This window comes from Pezoporus occidentalis, unplaced genomic scaffold (genome assembly GCF_034315485.1).
Source record: "Pezoporus occidentalis ecotype Australia unplaced genomic scaffold, CSIRO_AGI_Poc_V1 ctg20, whole genome shotgun sequence".
Classification (NCBI taxonomy): Eukaryota; Metazoa; Chordata; class Aves; order Psittaciformes; family Psittacidae; genus Pezoporus; species Pezoporus occidentalis.
Window position 1 is genome coordinate 4,977,901 of NW_026913856.1, and position 20,550 is coordinate 4,998,450.

Sequence of the window (20,550 nt, forward strand, 5' to 3'; positions counted from 1 at the left end):
TTACTGCTTTACCTTTAAGGGACTGCCTGAAGGGCTTATAACTCCACAGCATTCTTGCCAGGTAATTTGTGCAGCATTTTTTAGCAACAGTTAAATTAAAAAGCCCTTATGGGAAAAACTCAATGAATTTAATAGAGAAGAAATCAATATGGTTCTGCAGAAATTACTCCAAAACCATCAGTTAGATTCTCTCCCCCAGTCTCAGCCCCTTTACAGAGCACAGTATGGTCAAAGCAGCATAAGAGAATGCTGAAGTGATTACAACTGCAGGGAGTCTCCAGGGAAAGCACTTGTGAGACCCTGTTAGAGTGTGTTTTGCACTTACAAAACACACCTGGAACAAGAGGACAGCATGAAACTGTGAGGAGTGAGGCAGTTCTTAGGACAACCTGAGGATGTTGATGCAGTTTCACTAGGAACCAAATTACACCGATAGCCTCTCCAATAGTTTAGTGCAAGGAAAGCTGAAACACTTTTCAACTTCACATTTAGAATCACAGAACAGTTAGGGTTGGAAAGGACCTTAAGATCATCAAGATCCAACCCCCCTACCATGGGCAGGTACACTTCACACTAAACCACACTAAACCGTGTCACTCAAGGCTCTGTCCAACCTGGACTTGAACACCGCCAGGGATGGAGCATTCGTAACTTCCCTGGGCAACCCATTCCAGTGCCTCACCACTCTTTCAGTAAAGAACTTCCTCCTTATACCCAATCTAAACTTCCCCTCTTTAAGTTTTCACCCATTACCCCTTGTCCTATCACTACAGTCCCTAATGATGAGTCCCTCCACAGCATCCCTATAGGCCCCCTTCAGATACTGGAAGGCTGCTATGAGGTCTCCATGCAGCCTTCTCTTCTCCAGGCTGAACAGCCCCAACTTCCTCAGCCTTCACACAGGAGGTGCTCCAGTCCCCTGATCATCCTCGTGGCCCTTCTCTGGACTTGTTCCAACAGTTCCATGTCCTTTTTATGTTGAGGACACCAGAACTGCACACAATGCTCCAAGTGAGGTCTCACGAGAGCAGAGTAGAGGGGCAGGATCACCTCCTTCCACCTGCTGGTCACGCTCCTTTTGATGCAGCCCAGGATACGGTTGCTTTCTGGGCTGCGAGCACACACTGAGGCCGGCTCATGTTCATTTTCTCATCGACCAACACCCCCAAGTCCTTCTCTGCAGGGCTGCTCTGAATCTCTTCTCTGCCCCCAACCTGTAGCTGTGCCTGGGATTGCTCTGACCCAGGTGTAGGACCTTGCACTTGGCATGGTTAAACTCCATGAGGTTGGCATCAGCCCACCTCACAAGTGTGTCAAGGTCCCTCTGGATGGCATTCCTTCCCTCCAGCGTATCAACCGAACCACACAGCTTGGTGTCATCGGCAAACTTGCTGAGGGTGCACTCAATCCCACTGTCCATGTCAGCAACAAAGATGTTGAAAAAGACCGGTCCCAACCCCGAACCCTGAGGGACACCACTCATTACTGGTCTCCAGCTGGACATTGAGCCATTGACCACAACTCTTTGTGTGCGGCCATCCAGCCAGTTCTTTATCCACTGAGTGGTCCATCCATCAAATTGATGTCTCTCCAATTTAGAGACAAGGATGTCATGTGGGACAGTGTCGAACACTTTACACAAGTCCAGGTAGATGACATCAACTGCTCTACCCCTGTCCATCAGTTCCGTAGCCCCATCATAGAAGGCCACCAAATGGGTCAGGCAGGATTTCCCCTTAGTGAAGCCATGCTGGCTGTCACCAAGCACTTTGTTGTTTTTCATGTGCCTTAGCATGCCTTCCAGGAGAATCTGCTCCAAGATTTTGCCAGGCAGAGGTGAGACTGACTGGTCTGTAATTCCCTGGATCATCCATTTTCCCTTTCTTGAAAATGGGGGTTATATTACTCTTTTGAGACAGTGTTCTTCCTCTGGAACAGACAGGTAGCCCAGAGAATTAATACAGGAGTTCTATCTCAACTAGGGGACCACAGCCAATTTAATATTCCCACAGAAAAGCTGGCCTTCATGGCTCAGTTCAGTAAAATACTGCCTTTGCCACTCCCTTACACTTAGCCTGCCCCACTTAATAGGAAGGTAATATGGAGAAGTCAACAATACATAAAGCAGGACAAAGCCCACCCTTTCCCAGATGAATAAGTGAAAATTCTAAGTGAGGCCCAAGCGATGAAAGTAAGCATAGGGAGTGCAAGCCAACATTGACAGAGTGTCTTGAATACAGGGAGATCCTAATCAAATTCCATTTAGGAACAAAAGTCTCACAATAAAGGTGTCTGGGGTGGCAAGAATAACATTAGTAGTAAATTGTACCCTATTTTGCACTAGTATTGCTCAGATTACATGACAGTATACACCCACCATCGCCTGTATTCCGTTTCCACAGGACTGAGAGGTCAAGACAGTTAAGTCTAACAGACAGAGAGGTGGGGCTGCACCTAAGAATTCCTGATTTTAACTGTAACTATGCTTTCCGCTTCGTGGGACACCATGTGAAAAACACATTAAAGTCTGAAAGATACAGTGGTTAGCATGGAAATTATAGCAGCACCTTAGACATGGGGGGGGGGGGCAGACACAACCAGACGACTCTCTCTGAAAACAGTTATTCAGTTTCAAAGAAAATATTTAATTTTTTGTCTCTTAATTTTACACTTTCTCCTCATGAGCTTTTAAAGCTTAGTTCTAGTATCAAAGATCACCTAAGTGGATGACCAAGGGAATAAAGTGAGGCTGAAATCAACATGCTCTTAGGAGCTGTTAGATTTTGTAGCTTTGTTTAGTAGTAAGTACATTCATTAAAGTGCAATTACCACAATAATAAATATAGATATTACTAATTATATTACTAGATTTTAAATGCAACTTGAGTGTCTCCAGTGGCCTTTAAAGTGGTGTAATACCACAGACAATTCAAATTTAATTAAAACTATCAGTTTTATTTAGTCTACATTTACAGCTAAAAACACTGAAGAAATCCAAACTTTACAGTCATTCTATAACTTTATTCCAAATACTCATATTAGGTACAGGGAAAATCTGAATATTTATTTTGATAAATAACTTTATTTATCTTTTTGCCCATCTATGCTTACATCTCACCTTATTCTTTATTTGACTTAGAGTAGAAAAACGCACACACTTCCCTTTTCTTATGGGATGCACATGCATTTTTCCACTCAGTGCTTAAAGAATTGTACAAATAAATCCCACTGGTAATTATAACATGTAATCTTATCTGAACTTCAATCTGTTGCCCTAAAAGTCTCTCTTGTGACATCTAAAAGAGTAGACAGACACAATGGAAGATTTCTGGAATCTGTTCTGCTGTCTTACATCACTGAAGCCAACAGCAACAGGACTGGTCTCAAAATTGCCATAAACCTCCATGCATAAAGCTTTGATTTTTTAAAGGAGTCCATGAAAACTGACTCATTCTTCCATCCTTTTGAAATTCCCAGTCCACACCCCTATTTGTGAGGAGGATTATTTTTATTTTATACAGGGGTAGTATTTAGAGGTCCCAGCAGAGATCAGGCCCTGTTGTATTAGACACTGAGCAAGCACAGCAGAAGGCCTGTGCTCTGGGAAACTGACAAAGGAAGGTGGGAAGGGAAGCAGAGATACAAGGAACTGGTTTGCTCAAGATCACACAACACATCATTAACAGGCCAAGAACTTCTGGCTCTCTGTGAGGTTAAGGAACTAAAGATCCCCAACATGAGGTGAACTTTTAGCACTGAAAAATGATGCTTTCTAACATTTATATAGCAAAATGTGCTTTCACCTGATTGCAAAAACACAATATAATGAATATCGTCAAACAAGATACTGGTTTAGAATACTCACAGCTCTGATCCACCATGGAAATGCTGATACTCCTCCATCTAGCCTTCAAAATAAAGGCAGATTTCAGTATCATGTACTAACCAAAGAACTTCCTACACGTGTTAGCATATAGTGCCTGTCTTCAGTTCATTTTCACTCCATCATATCCAGTCCTCTTCAAGCATTGTAACTATTAATACCAATTTGCTGTTTTCCTGGAAGAGAAACTTGCCCCAGCTCTCATAATACAGATGTATTCCTACTAAAATTGCAATGCTGCCATTGATTTCAACGGGAGGAGAATCAAGACAGTGCAAAGAAGGGAGAAGGGGATTTCAGCATCACAGGTACAGCATGACTTGACTGCCTCAAATGGCCATCCCCATTTGCTCAGTACAGCATCAAGCCTCAGAGAAAGCATAAAATTTGTTTCAGGGCAAAAGTGTATGCTGAGTAGCCCCTAAAAAAATGCTGTTCTTTAAAATCTGAGCAGGAAAAAGCCCTACAAGTGGCAGCAGTCCATAGAAGCATAATCATAGAATAGTGTGGGTTGGAAGGGACCTTCAAAGTTCACCTAGTCCAATCCCCTGCCCAGAACGACACCCAGCCTGGCCCTGGATGTCTCCAGGGATGGTTGTACTTAATCTGCCAAGTCAATTCTTACAGTTTTTCCTAGCATATTTTGAAGTTCCAGACAAAGGAGCAATGAAGGATCTGCACTAGATTGGCTAAAATCTGCAGCATACGTTAACTCTTTGTTAAAGACCATTAAGGCCCAGCTGGGATTTAAAAGACATGGAAAAGCCCAGGCTTACATCAAAGCTTTTATCTTTGCCAAACAGCGGTCAGCCATCTAGACATTTATGAAGAGTTTACAATTTTATTTCTTAAGTATGCTTTCTAGAAAAGCTAGTATGTGGCCAAAGTTTAAGATAAATATGCCTTAATGCAGTGTTCATTCTAGCCCAGAACTAGGCCAGAAATAGAACTACATAGTTTTGGTGCCACTGATTGGTCAAAAGTATCTTTTAGTTTAAATTTAATCAAAGATGAACATTAAAATAGCAACCATCCTAAAAGGTTCCCTTTCTAATACCACATTAAAGCACTTCATCCAACTGCAAGAACCACTGTATGATTTAGTTCTTTTCCAAAAATTGTAAAATTTCCAGTAAAAATGTGTTCGGGACATTCTTCAAAGTATTAGTCTTTCTCAGAACCATGTATCTGCTCTAACTGCACTGTGTTATCAGTCAAGGAGTCAAGTGCACTGAAAGCAGGAGAGGTGTGGTGCTGGTTGTGTCACAGAAAAATTACCAGGACTAAGTGCAACCCAGGATGAGATGGGTAAGGTACAAAAAGCTTAGAAATTACACAACAGGAAAACCCTTCATCAGCAGGGCAGAGTGCATAAATGCACACATGAAGGGATCCTAAGGAACTGACCGACTGCCGGCACTAACCCAGCACCTGGAGGGCAAACCACAACCTCATCTGCTTGCTTACCTTCTTTAGGCATGGGAGTTAGGCTCACCTTCTCATGGCTCCACCTTCTGTCAATATTGCTTGACCAATAAGTGCTATTTAAACATCATTTCTAATCAGCATCAACTCAGCAGCTAAGGGACTTGCTGTTGTCACACTTCTCAGTATACTACCATGAACAATGATTGCTGCATCACTGTAAGCAGAGGGAGAAAAAAACCTCACAAGAAGGTGAGGTCATATAAGACACACTCAGTGTATAGCATCAAAGAGATAGCAGCTGGCTCAAGTGGGCAGCCAGCAAAGAACATCCCAGGGTCAACAGCTGAGGTGATATTCTAACATTCCCCCAGCAGCCCTTGAAGCCAGTTCCCATCTCTCCCTCATTCAAAATTACAGCCAGCTAAACCATCATAAGACTGGCAACTGAAAAGCAAGTAAAGTTCCCTGGATTAAGACACAGGAGCAGATTAAAATAAAGATTAGAATAGCAGCTTGCCAGCAGGAAGACTTAAAAGCTGACTTTCTAAAGAAAATTGTACCATCTGATACAACTCAAGAATTTTTTTTTTCATTTCTATCATTTAAAAACTGCTTTAGTGCTGACTAATAGCTATGTTCTACTTGCTTGAATTGCATCCTACCTGCACAGTGAGTATGCTGATACCAAAATTTCACTTATATCCAGTGAGCTTAATCTGGCATCAGAAATAAAACTTTATTGGAATTTGAATGTGAAAGAAAGATTCTCTCAGGTATCCTTTTAACATTTGTTTGGCAACTATCACTAGCATTTTTTTTTTAAGGATTTTAAGTCTAGAACCAAAGCTGTTTATTATATTGACATGACAGTCTCCAAGCAGAGTTTATTCAGCATAAACCCTTGGGCTGTGCAGACTGAAAAGGCTCAGATTCTCTTGTCAGAGAGGAGGAAGAAGACACTGACAAATGCTGTCAAACAACAGGCTCGTACCACAGTAGAGATCATTTCTTTGATCAAGAGAATCACATCCTGATTCTCTGTAAATACCAGCACTCTGCACTATCACAAATTGTGATAACAGTTTAACATCAAATCACTACCGAACATATTTACTCATAATAGCTGCTGCACATAAGGAAGCTGGCAACAGTTTTGAGTTTTCGTTCATGCGCAAACCCTCCCTAAAAAATCTTAAATATTTAATGGGTCAAAGCAAAACAGCAACAAAAGGAGAGACTGGGAAAAGGCCACACAAAACATAGGGGGCAATAAAGCTTTAAAACAACTGCATAGAAGATGGGAAAACTGCCTCAAATATAGAGTTGAACCTGGATATTACATAAAATCCAGGAAAGATGTTAGTATAGGATATCAGCACCTCTGGCACTTCAGTTTCCCATTTCACATCTTCCCCTGAGCTCAAGGGGATATTGGGACATACTATCCTGCCTGTGATCTACTCAGGCATTCTGACAATTGGCACCTTCTGAAAGGTCAGTTTCTAAAGGTGATGAGATCTTCCCAAACCAACATAACCTCCCCTACTCAGTAAGCTGTTGTGAAAACATATGTTCGAGAAACAGGGTATTCTCTTTTGATAAAATATAAGATACACAAGGGAGAAGGAAAGGAACTGGATTAGACTGAAAAGCGCCTTCAACATTTGGCCACTGGCAACAGCTCCTACCCTGACACCACGGATCACTGCTACGGATGATACACTGAAGTGTCCACTTGAAAGAGAATGCAAAATTCCAAGAGTCATGATTGATGGTGTAATGCAAGTTGTGTTTAGAAAGCCCCTACCCGTGTTTAAACATTGGTTACTTGGAAACCATGTACCAGTGGCTATTTTTCAATTTACATGTACAACCTCACAGAAACATTTACTCCACATGAAAGACAGCATACAGTATTTCACCGTGGTTTCTGGTTCCACTCTAACGATGTCAGTCATACCTTTACATTTACTTGTGAGCTTGCCAGTTCCAAGAGCACTGCAGACATTCGTCACAGGATGCTTCTTTGATGCCACTTCAGGTTACTTTTACAGCTATCATTCTGCTGGCATTTTTCTAAGCTTTCTAGTTGTAGAAAGACTGAACTTAACACATTTTTTTTAGTTAGCTTTACTGGTAAACGTGACTAAAGCATTTAAAAGTTTACTAAGTCACAGTGACACATCCAGGAAGAACGCAGCTGGTGAGGCTGCAATGCTGGGTTACAAAACAACTTGATCTAGTGCAAATCCTTACTCATCCCAACAAGTTTTGCAGTGGCCACATACCACCTCTAAAAGCCTTCTGGTTTACTACTGAATTTATTTCTGGTTTTGGACTCAGACACACCACATTAAGATGCCTAAAAAGAGAAGCTAAAAACAATGCAAGATCAAAGTCAATGCCAAAACAACAAGTCTCTAGTTACACTAATTTTGATTATGATAATAACTACAAAAAGAATCCCAGTTTTCACAATGGACAGAAAGTTCACAAGCAATTTGAGTTATGTCAGACAAGTCATGGATCTGAATCACAGAACAAGTGTCTCTGCCTTCTCTTGGCTTTCAAGTAATCCAGCCTAGGAGTTACTGGTAACAGCATTCTCCTGCTGAGAAAGGGTCAGTGTCATGTATAAACACAGAAGTCTTCCAAGCAATAATTGATGTAAAAAAAAAAAAAATCTGCAATTGCATTTGCTTTTCTTTAAAACCAGGAATTCTGATTTTTTCCAAAATAACAAATTTAAATTTAGTCTGCCTCATAATTACTTCTGTTGTAACTACTTTTCTCATCATTGTTCTATGAACAGTGGTCCCAGTAACTCTCATAACTAAGTTTGTAAACATATTATACATTGGAAGAAAGCCTTTAGGAAAAATTCCTAACAGCAAAATTGCTCCAAGCAGTTACCTCTTACCCTGTTAAATGAGCTGGTAGCAATAGTGCTGGAGAAATCTCGTGATGTTTAGTCGTGTGTATACTTAGTGAGGTGTTTTCATATTTCTTTGGTTTGCCAACACTGACTATGATATTTTGGAACTCTTCCGGACCTGAGATGAAATAATACATAAGAATATTGCATCATCAAAATACATGTTGCATTTCTGGGCAGTAGTTTAATTGGGACTTCCAAAGATCACCCAGAACGCTCAAGTAATGGCAAATGTAGCTCTTGTCCAAAGAAAAGGTGACCAAATGCAGTCCAGCCTCACAAAGAACCTAAAATGCAAGGTGTCAACTTACATCAGAAAGGATGGAATTATCCAGGTGAAATGAAGTTTTAAAATACAGTTCAATGGCTCAGGCTACTCCTTTATTATTGTCTGAAAACACCTTTTATGGACAGATGTCTTAAAAAGATGGGCAAGCTTTTTCTTGTTCTTACAAAGGACACATGGGACACAGTCTATACCCTTGAGCTAAATATAAGGCTCGGTTATAACAGAGACTGGATAGCAGTCCTGGATAATAATCCTTCCTGGATTATGCCCCTCTGTTTTCACAGTTCTGGAGCCCAGTGCTTCTATACAAGTTAACCAGAAACACAGCCCTCACTGTCAGCAATGGTGCTAACTTCAATATCATTCAGCCATCAGTAGAGTCATTCTCTAAACTCTTACTGATTCAGTGGGCATTTCCTACCAGACCGGACTGTGGAACATCAGCATATATGGCACTGCATCCTCCTTTGTGATGCACAACACTTTCTATTGTATATTCACAGCAGACCACACAAAGGTCATCAAAAGCTGAGGAATACTGCTGATAAGCTGACATGCCTGTTCTGACTAAACTTAACCCACTGAAATAAGCAAGGTAGCAGGGGAGTATCTACCTTCAAGGTGATAAGGTAAATGTACTGGAGCAGATTCACATGCCAGTCTGAAAGCCTCTGAGTGGATGGTTTAAAAGCCCAGGCAGCAATGTGCTCACAATTCAGATTTTGCTTAACCACCTCAGTACAAGAAAAGTTAGCAGAATATAAAAAAAATTAATTTTGAGGAAGTTCTGCATAAGCTTTCTGCAATTAACAAATAACGTGCCTCTACAGCCTCTGCCTTCCAACTGAACCAAGGTTATTATCAATTTGCTCTTGATATAAGAAAGTAATTTTCATGTACTTACATCTGCTCTCGGAAGAGAAAATGGTTTGTGAAGTTCCCATTAGCATACAAAAGCAGCAACATCTGCTGGGAGTTTAAGAGGCTCATTGCTGTCACTTAATCAGCACCACAGGCTACAGCTGGCCACCTCTGCCCTTGTCAGCACTCAAGGTATGGTTTCAAGAGATGAGGGGATAATTTGACCACACAAGACAAGGTCCCTGCAAGATTTCTGTATCTATAAAAGAAGTTCTATTCTTACTTAGCTGAGGATAGCTAATCCACCTATGCGGATTCCTCCTTGCATAAACCTGTAAGTAGTATTGTAGCTGAAGTCATTAATCCTTTAGTACAATATGTAACTTAAGTGGCATTTTAAAAAGCAAGACGAAACCTAGCAGTTCATTTCCTGTGCTGTAGCTGTAGCACCATCTAGAGGATTCGAGCTAGAAATTCCTCACACGATGGGAAAAAAAAAAAAATAATTTGCTCTCAAATGTTAAAAAAAAAAAATCTTTACATAAAAAAATATTTTGAGAGAATTTTCATTCTAATATTTATCTACAGAATAAAATTGCTTCATACATGCCTACATGACTTGCAGGTTTTTTTTAAATACTTTCCCAACTTAATATATTTGGATTCAAGAAGCTAAAAAGATAAGAACAAATAAAACTTTATCAACTGACAGATAGGGAAAGATCTTGAGCTCATCCACTGTAGGTGACATGGTTGCTATGATCCATTTTTAGGTGGAGGAAGGCAGGATCTTCCCTGCAGTTTTTGTTCATAACATTGAGAGGACAACTAACTTTACTCTGTTTTTCTCTATTTTCACTTTTTAAAAGGATTTTTTAATAAAATCAAAACCAAATTTTAATCAGGGGATAGGGAAGAGGTTTTCAATTTAACAACAGTGATTATGGTTTTTATTATATTTCACAGATATAAGGAGATACTGACAACAATTGACTGCTTACTGCAGAGCTATTAAAAGATGGGGAGAAGGACCCATACAGCCCTGGAGCACTGTGGATTATTTTTTCCATCCACAGACACCCCAAACCTCACTCTGACTACTTTCAGCTTAGCACACTCTCCCCCATAACTTTCCTCTGCTGCTGCCACAAAATAACACTTTTGCTCCTGAAGCCTTCTGAGGATAGCAAAATTCAACCTCTTTGTTGCTTCTACAAAAGTGAGCCAGCTTCTTAGAGGCCGAAAGACAGAATTAATTGAGAACATTCACAGTGTAATTGCTCCACAGAGGTTTAAGGAAGGAAATCCAGAATCTAGCTCCCATTCACTGGTTGATATGTGACTGCCCAGAAGCATGATATATATATACAGTGACACATCCTCACTAAATATTCAAACTTTTTTACACCAGAATACAATTCATATTTCTCTTTCTGTCAGTATCATGTCAAAATGATCATGTAATACCACACAGTCATTTATTTTTAGATACTCATATGGACTGTGTGCTAAGAATGGGCTTCAAGCTACTATGCCATATTATCTGCTTATACAAAATTTCCTTCGAGAATGTTTGGCAGAGAGGATTAAACTGAAACAACCAATGGTACCATCATCACCAGCAACACTATTTGTCATGGATGAGTTCATTGCACTGTACAGGCCAACAAAACTAAAACTTCTTGAGATCTCCCACCACACGGGCAAGGGAGTTATTGTAATAGCTGGCAGACCTTTAGAGTTTCTTGCAATCAAGATCACTGGTTATAAAAAACAAATTTCTTCCTGTATAGAATGATTTATGCTATTTCATAATGGCTGGCAGCAAATCAAGACTGTTTACAGCACTTCAGTATAGCTCAAGTCCCTCAGAGTGCTTTACTCCCTCCCTACCTCTTCCTGGTCTCTCCGTTAAAGCAGCAAGGAAAAAATAAAATTCTCATGTACTTACCAGCAAAATCCTCGTCCTTCCTAGTTTCCATGTGGAGAATTACATCTTGTGTCAAATATGGGGAGCGAGGGAGAAAGAACAGTTGAATATTTTCCATCTTTCAGCTGATTTTCCTGTCTTAACTATAAATGCAGAAATTAGTTCAAACACCAGACTACAAGTGCAAGCACCTGAAGTTTAAGCATCTCTGGTTACTTTTACTAGCAAATACTTAAACTTATTCACACAGATAAGCATTTGATAGATTCCAGTCCTAGACTATGAAGGGTTTCTGGTTCTCAAGCAGTATCACTGTGTTCCTAATACTGCATTCACTACTGCATATCAAAATAATAATTCTGTCGCTTGGAATCTGAATTCTCAGTTAAATTTCAAGTAGCAAAGAAAGTATTTTCATTTGTTGTTATGTGCCTAAGTCTGAGACAAAGCCTGAGTATCTGTAAAAGTCTGCATGTTTCAGTCTTTCATGCTGAGCATATATAATGCTTCCAAGAATAATCCAGCATCATGCTATCTGTCATTTTGTCTCCAGTTCAGTGTTTTTGTAAAGCTGAGCTGGTATTTTTATTGGTTTTAAAAAGACATGTAAGCATCTTGCATCCATGTGGGAAAACAGTGGTCTTGAAAGAAGCCTTTGAAATTAAAAAAGAGCAATAGGGCAGCAGAGTAGAGAAGTACCTCCTTTTCATTTTTCTAAATCTCTGCAATTGCCAGTCCAGTTACTGGAGGTAAGATCACCACTATGCTTTACAGTATGTTATCCTACAGTGTGTTGACTTCAACTGGACTGTAATAGCAAGGATCACTCCTGTGACCAACACCAACAGTAGGACCCTGTTTATATTGTGTAATCTGTAAGTTTCCATTTAAGAGCACCTACTGACTGTATTATAACAAAACTGTTCAGCAGATGTTCCAGTCAGATTCAATAATCACACACCAGTGCTTCCAATTTTTCAAATAAAATGAAAACAAATCTGTAAAGATACCTCATTTCCAAAAAAAAATCAGAACACCACACACCTCAATGTGGCAAACCTGCATAGGTGCTATCGAGGCAAATTGCAGCTCTGGCTAAACTGTTTGCAAGTGAAAACACACAGCTGAAGCAGTGACTTACATGGCAGGGGGGGTGGACTAGATGACCTTTGAAGGTCCCTTCCAACTCAAACTATTCTATGAGTATCAGCTACAGGCACAGTGTGCTTGACTGCCTTCTACAGCATGTCATAGGGTGCTGGGTTAACTCCAAATAACAGCTTTCAGAATATAAATACTGGTATTTCTGGTAATTTCCCCTTTCCTTCATCAACCAGATTTGCAATTCTGTTACATACTTACCTGAATACACAGCAACATCAACACTTCTGATCCATGCTGCCCCTGCCAGCCTGAAACTTAATAAATGCCTAGAATAATATGGTTGCAATAGATAGGGCAACCCCATACACGGATGTTACTTGCGCTGCAACATCGGGCCATAAACTTCATTAAATTACATGCTGATACTGTTGCAACTTTGAAACACAACTGGATCTTTAAATGGTTACAGATTAATAACCAGATTGTTAATTTGTTCTTAAGACCACTCTGTTTAAAAAAAATAGGGTGAGAGGCAGCTTCCCAAAACGCCAAACTGTAAAGTCGACAGTTCTTTGAGGTAAGCAGCTAGAAGTGGCAAGGTGCCCAAAAAGCTTCATATACAACATATAAAATTGAGCAAAACTAGCCTCTCTTAAAAACACACGTAAGAGCCTTCTGAACACATCAGCACTATTTAATGTGTGCATACAGAATGATGGCTCTTCAAGCACCTTGCACGTGAAATCCATGCCTCTGCTACTTCAGTAAAGGGGAACAGAAATACATGTGTAACTTATTTATACTCCAGTATTATAAAAGTGGCCTATTGCAATTTTAAGTCCTGTAAACTATAGCAGCGGCGTTTCTTGCAGAGGTGTTTTACATACCGATACACAGTGACCACAGTACACCTAGACCTGAAAACATCTATTGATGAACAAGCAGCTCCACACACCCACACGGTACGTAACCTCTGAGGGAAAACACAACACGGGCAAGGCCAACACTTACAGGAAAAAGAAACAAACGTTATTTCTAATAACAATAACCTAGTATCCCTGGCGTTTAGCTACTATCAGCCTCATCTTTAAAGTAAGCTAAGTAAAAACCCTTCTATACCAAGAACTAAGGCAACCTGCGTTAGCTCCACCTCACTACCCCGCCGGAGCCCTCCGGCACCTCAGCCCGAACCCGCGCCAACCACCGCAGGGGGCCGCACGGCGCGCCCCGCGCCTCCGCAAAGGCCCCGCCCACCGCAGCACCCGCTCCGCCGCGTCACTTCCGCCGCTCCATAGCAACGCCGGCGTGGAGGTGGCGGAGCCATGGTAATGGCGCTGCGCTCGCACACCGCCCCGGCCCGCGGCTGGGGAACGGGGGGGGACGGCGGCGGGCTCAGCCCCGGGGTTGCTCTGCGGCACGGCGGTCCCGCGGCCTCCTCACAGGGGTCGCGCGCGCCGCCGGACGGAGGTGCGGTGGTGTGCGGTGGTGTCTGGTGGTGTCCTCTCTCCCCACAGGCTGAAGTGGAGGAAACCCTAAAGAGGATTCAGTCCCACAAAGGTGTTATCGCTACTATTGTGATAAACGCCGAAGGTAAAACGCCATCTGCTTTCTCCAAGTAACAAGCTTGGTAGTGGTAACGCACATTGTAACTCCGAAGCACAAAACTGCAGATTATGAGGTGTTAATGCAGCCCACTTGCGATGTTTCCTGAAGGTGGTGTGACTTTGAAGAATGTATGTTTCATTTCAAGACACGAACGTTTGGTTAGAGGCCATTTCTTCAACCTCTCCCCATATGATGTAGTTTTTCATTTGAGTTAATGGAAAGCAGAGCCTTGACTTAAGCTTTCTCTGAAGAAATGGCTAGAAATATCATAATCTTAATTTAAGAGGTCCCATGTTGTTACTTACCCCCCTTGTTTAACTAAACTATACTTTTTCAGAACCACATCTTGAGTGTCTCTTGGTAGGTTGTAGAAAGGGAGAACACGTGGAGCTGAGATGTTGCTTTTACAGGTGTTTAGTCCAAAATTCTTTGTATAAACAAGAAAATTCACTGCCCCCCCTCTTCTGAAAAGTTACGACAGGGCAAAAGCATCAGGAGAAAAGTTTCTACTGAACAAAGTTGTTTCCTACTCTGGGGGCCATTCCTTGGCACTGCTAAATATTCACAATTTCTTTAAATTGCTCTTTAAGTTGTGTTATGGTGTGTTGTCATAGGTGGAAGAGCAAGCTTCGTGTCAGGCCAGCTTTGGCTGTGATTGTGAAGGATGCAAGCCAAAAGCTTGCAAAGAAACCAGTTTTCAAGAGCTAAGCTTCCCAGGTTAATGTGTTTCAACCATTCCCTTACAAAGTAGACTCAAGTGACCTTGCCTATAATTTATCTGACCTCTTCACTTTTACAGTCTCCCGTGTCCCCAAAACTATGGCGCTAGCAGCAGATTAGCCGCAGCAGGCAAGAAAACTAAGAAAGCCTAAATGTTGTTTAGTGTTTAGAAAATGTAGACAGTTTAATTTGTGTGCCTGGAAACGTTGAGTAAAAAGTGCCTTTGTTCACATAATAGATGATGCAGGTCAAGAGAGAAGTGCATAGCCTGGCAAATAGGAACTGAAATTCTGCTTTTTGCCTGCACATGCTGATGTCTAGATGTGACTGTTAGCTACAGTGAAATGCAGCCTGGCTGCAGAACAAGTACTGCTTCAGCCATTTCTGTATTGTTTCAGTGAACAGAATGTGACTTGATCCAATGAGTACTTGGACTAAACTGCAAATGAAAAGTGAACAAAATCAAGCATTTAGATAACACAAATGATCCTTTCTGAGCTTGTGGACTGATATACTTCTTAAGGCAAAACCACCAGTGAAATCAAATAGAAAACTAACCCAGTTTTCTTACGTTCTGCTACTTGGAACAGTAGACTTCTTGGCATAATGTTGGTCTCATATGCTTTCCCAATCAGATGTACTACTGCTGTGCATCATTACCTCAGGTAGAGCTCTGCAGAGTTAGTATGATACCATGCTTTTTAAAAGACTACTTTGGATTACATTTGTCTCAGTTTTGATTTACTAAAGAATGAGATAATTCCACCTCCCTTTTTTGTACATGAGACTGTTCATAGCAAGGTATAAAGTTCCCTGGGTCCTGTTCAGACTTCCTCATCCTCACAAACTTGTAGAACATGTGGCCAGACTGAAGCTGATGGACAAAACTAGTGCAGGATTTTTGGGTTTAGTTTATCATTTAGACATGTTTCATTGCCAGTTGTGAATACAACAGAGACTATTCTCCATAGAAATGTATTTAATCTAAAAAGATGAAACTCTCTTTTCACTGACATAAATGATTGTCCCTCACTAAGATTTTATAGTAGTGTAGGTACATGTAGGTATAATAGTGTGCAGCTGAAATAGCAAATTAAAGCTTCCTGATACAGACATTGCCTATCACTTACTTTAATGCTTAAAGTTGATTTGTTCATTGAAACACTATGCTAAGTGTACCTTGTTTATTTGGAAAATCTCACTAACTGTTGCTATCCTTCACAGCTGAGAAAGATCACACTGCAGGATTTCTAATGAAGGATTTATTTGCCTTTCTGTAATTGGGAGGCAGAGGCAAAGAGAATTTGTCCTAAAGCAGTCATAGCTGAGTTTTAATCTAAGGATGTCACCAGTGTCCATGCATTTTCATGTTATTATTAGACCTTGGAGGATCATTTAACATTTACCATTTTCGTTTAAAGTGCTGTATTTGTTGAAGCGATCATCTAGGTATAAGGTCATATAAACCTGACACTAATTCATTGCTGCTTTTAAGTGACTTACTCTTTAATGATGTGATTATATACATATTCTCATGCTAATGCAGTGCTTGGGAACACCTGGTTGTTTCCATTAAAACGTCAGTTATAATCTGTGTAATAAACATTCAACAAAAAGGGTCCACTGTGTCATTCTGTACTCTTCCCTACACTTCACATCCTATGAACTAAAAAGTATTTTTCAAGTGACAGCACAGACTTCAAGTGAGTCAAATAACACATTACTAGGAAAACTATGGAGTAGTCTAATATCTGAGGGGGTTCTGTTATTTCTTTTACTCCTTTGCCTTTAACACTTTATGTGGCTTTCACTGGTTTTACATGTTGATTCTTCATTCATAATCAAACTCTTCAGCTCAAGTCATATTGCTCTGTTTTTGTGTTGCTATCCTGTCCATCTGGAAGGCACAGTATAAATGTATGCAAAGAGAAAACTGCCTTGCCAGCTTGTAATCAATTGTCTTTGCTAGTAGGTCAAATAAAATTTTTATTAGTGGAACATGCTTATTAAAGCCAAACAGTTTGACACTTCTAGGATTAGAGTGAACCCTGATTTTAGTTTCACCTGGTAGCCTATTAATATGAAAAGTATTATTTGACAAATCATTGATAAGCAGCAATTCATTAAATCATTAAAAATTAATCTGACTTATGTAGTCATATTTTTAGAAGTTGGGATCAGGACACTGTGTACTACCAATTGTCAATATTTTTCTGCTGATTGGAAGGGGTTGTTCCAAGGGTGGGTTTGCTTGCCAAATGCAAACATGCTACTTCTGCCCTTTGATTGCACTTGGTTTTTCACTGGGAATGTGTAATTTCTACTGCTGCACATGCTAAATGCTACAGTTAAAGTATGGGCTGGATTCTTCCAGCCAAGATGCAAACTTGGTGACTGTTTAAACTGATGAGGCACCATAACTGGTTAAATACTACAGAATGGAAGTTGGTAGGTATTTAAGAGCCCTGAACAGCAATTAGGCTCTTTCCAAAGTTTCACAGGACAACTCAAATGTTTAATTGCCAGTGATTAATATAAATGATACTTTTAAAAGTATATAGATACCTGAAATCAACTCCTTTTTGCTACAAAACAGAAAACACTATGAAATCCTTCTTTTTCCTCTTATGATCTGCTGTGTATGAAGAACATACAATTAAAGTGAATGATTATTAGAGAATTATTTGTTTGCAGGAATTCCAGTTAGAACAACTCTTGATAACTCTACAACAGTCCAGTATGCAGCTCTTCTTCAGCAGCTCATCATGAAAGCTAGGAGCACAGTACGAGACATTGACCCTCAGAATGATCTAACCTTTCTTAGGATCAGATCGAAGAAACATGAAATTATGGTAGCTCCAGGTATATTTCTATTAAAATAACAATAGAATTGTATGTCTTTTCAAGTTTGGGATTTTTCCTTTACAAAAAAGGCTACTGCAGAAAATTTCTATTTTTGAAAATAAATGTATGAAAACATAACCATATATTCATCATATACCCAGATGTGTTAAGATTTTAATGTGCAGAGTTCATATTATTCAAGCTCAGAAACAGCAAAGCAAGTCTAGATCTGATTAATGTTCTGGTTTCCGTGGGTTTGCACAAAGCAAAACTGGACAAATAAATATATATCAAGCAGAGTGTGTCTATATATCTTATTAAAGGCAGGAAATATATTTTAGTTCAAAACGAATGCAAAAAATAATCTTTTTTCTCTTAAAAATGTTTTTTTACTTAGTATGTTATGGCATGTTAGCCATAGATAGGATTTGTGTCACAGATACACAGTATTATCACCAACATAGTAACTGTGATACAATTATTTTCCTTAAAGCAACCATAGGAATATAGTAATCTGTTTCTCACTCACAATAAATACAAATATATGTTAATTTGTTAGTTGTGTCTCTAAAATAGATAACAAGGCCAGATGAAACAGATTAAACTGAGAGTAGATTTAGATTAAAATCAAGGAAGAAATTCTTTACAGTGAGGTTGGTGAGGCCCTGGCACAGAGTGCCCAGAGAAGCTGCGGTTGCCCCATCCGTGGCAGTGTTCAAGGCCAGGCTGGATGAGGCTTGGAGCAACCTGGTCTAATGGAAGGTGTTCCTGTCCATGCCAGGGGTTGGAATTGGATGAACTTTAAGGTCCTTTCCAATGCAAACGGTTTTGCGATTCTGTAAGCTATGGTGAAGCTGTGCTCAATTACCAGTACAAGGTGACTTAGGCAAAGTGGAAGTGAGATCAGAGTGGAGCAGAGATCCTGCTGTGTGCACTAGCTGAGCGAGAGACCAATAGTGTGCAGGACTGTGACTGAAGTGTCCAATGGGGGTATGCAGAACAGAGAGGAAGCTTCAGGGATCTCTTTGAGTGACTGTTAGTGATAACCAGCTTTTACTGGGGCAGTCCTCTAATTCTGATTTCATAGCAAATGTGGAGCAGAGGTACTGCACTAGGTATGCATTACCATGCCTTGCTAGAATTATTTATAGTGCTGCTATGAAACCAGGATGTGTGAAAGAAACCTGGCACTGTCATTAAGTGTTAACATTAGTCATCAGCTGGTACCAAGATTAAAATTTTAGTTTAATTTCTATTTTGGAGTGTAAGCATAATGCATTTTTTAAATCATGGGTTTTGCTCATTGATTTAAACTGATGCACTTGATTCTTACTTTGCATTTGCCCTTCACTTATTTTTCAGAGGTGACGTTTTGACTAGCAACTATTAAAGCATGTTGGCCTGAAAATAAGTGGTATAAAATGTGAAGCGCTTTTGCTAACAGGGAGATCGGTTGTTCAAAAGCTTGACTGTATGTTACTATAATAGAAGGTGGCAAATGAGCCACCTGTGATTTATATTAAGTTGGTTTTGCATGAAAGTGACAATGCAGGAGTACAGCTTCTAACTCTCCAAAGCAGATATGACCCTGCTAAATTCACTGGATGCTTCAAGAAATGTTAACAGATAATGTTAAATAGCTACCCAACTGAATTGTTTCCAAGTCGTCCCTGGGCATTTAGAATTAGTAGCTGAAATCTGACATTCTTGGAATTTATTCACAGAAGAAGTCTATTCAAATCTTTTCTGCTTTTTTTTTAAATGGGGTTCTTGATTCTGAATAAACTAGGTAGTGAACTGAAGTAACTTCTCTGCACCTGCAGGAAAGGCTGCAGATGTCAAAAGTATTTTTATTATAACAAGTGCTAGCTTCCAGGTGCTTATCCTGTGACTTTTTTCATCTTGTTCAAGTATTTTTACAGCTTCTTGAAAGCATACATACTGCTAACTAAAATAGTTTTAATTTGGTATAGTTAAGCTGTATGACACAGATTATTTTCTTATCTGTAATCTCAGATTTTTGTACAAAGTGCTTACATTTTCTAAATGTGTTTTTCATATAAGTGCCATTGCTTTTATGTTTTAGAAATAAAAAGTTGAAGAGGAATAATGAATAAAGGGTATTTATCAGCAAATAAGATAAAATATTGAACTAAACATTTTTACATCTTTTTGCAGATAAGGATTACCTCCTGGTCGTTGTTCAGAACCCATGTGAATAGTCCTACTATGCCAATACTTTCAGAGACAATGATGTAGTTCTACCTGTTAAACTACTACCACTTGTTGATATTTAGTATCAAACATAGCACTAACTAATTTTACATGAAGTGTAATTGTCATGGCTGAAATGTAGACAATGTAAAGCTCCCAGCTGTAGCTATGTCAGTTTGTGTTGGAGCAAATCATAATGCATCTATCAAAATATTGTATGTTTATCTTGATACTCACGAGAGCAATAATAAAGCAAAATGCTGAAAACTCTCTTAACGGATGTTAAAGCTATTCTTGCAATTAAATCATTCTCTTCACACTCCTAACATTATCCAGAGGGAGAAATCCTACCTCAAGGGAAGCTGTAGACTGCGTATTCATATATCTGTAAGTGTGTCTTTATGAACCAAAGTACCCCCAGTTACACAAACCAAAGAACACAAGTATAGTTCATGGTAGTTACAGTGGACTGGATGTTGCCCTGTCTTTTACTCCTGGGTTTTAAGTTTTCAAAGGAAAGGAAAGTGAAAGAAAAGCTCTTTTAGTATTTTCCAACTTCCGCATATGGAAGCAATAGCTTCCATTTAATATTTTCAGTACTGGGGATTTCAAGCAGACAAAATTGAGCCTGCATTCTGATGCAGAGCTACTGTTTGTTGGTTAACAGTAAACTAGTTCTGCTTGGTAGCTACTTGAGCCTTTAGATCCAACACACAAGCAGCACACCTTAGTGACTT

The 20,550-nt window shown here is 39.8% G+C and overlaps 1 protein-coding gene across 1 annotated transcript; it reads left to right on the plus strand.

Moving 5' to 3' along the window:
* The first annotated feature begins 1,535 nt into the window (after nt 1–1,535).
* DYNLRB2 (dynein light chain roadblock-type 2) lies at nt 1,536–20,089 on the plus strand. The gene is made up of 4 exons (XM_062618283.1): nt 1,536–1,539; nt 13,944–14,020; nt 17,450–17,617; nt 19,778–20,089. Coding segments are annotated over exons 1-4 (291 nt in total). The 5' UTR covers nt 1,536–1,537; the 3' UTR covers nt 19,822–20,089.
* Nucleotides 20,090–20,550: the final 461 nt, after the last annotated feature.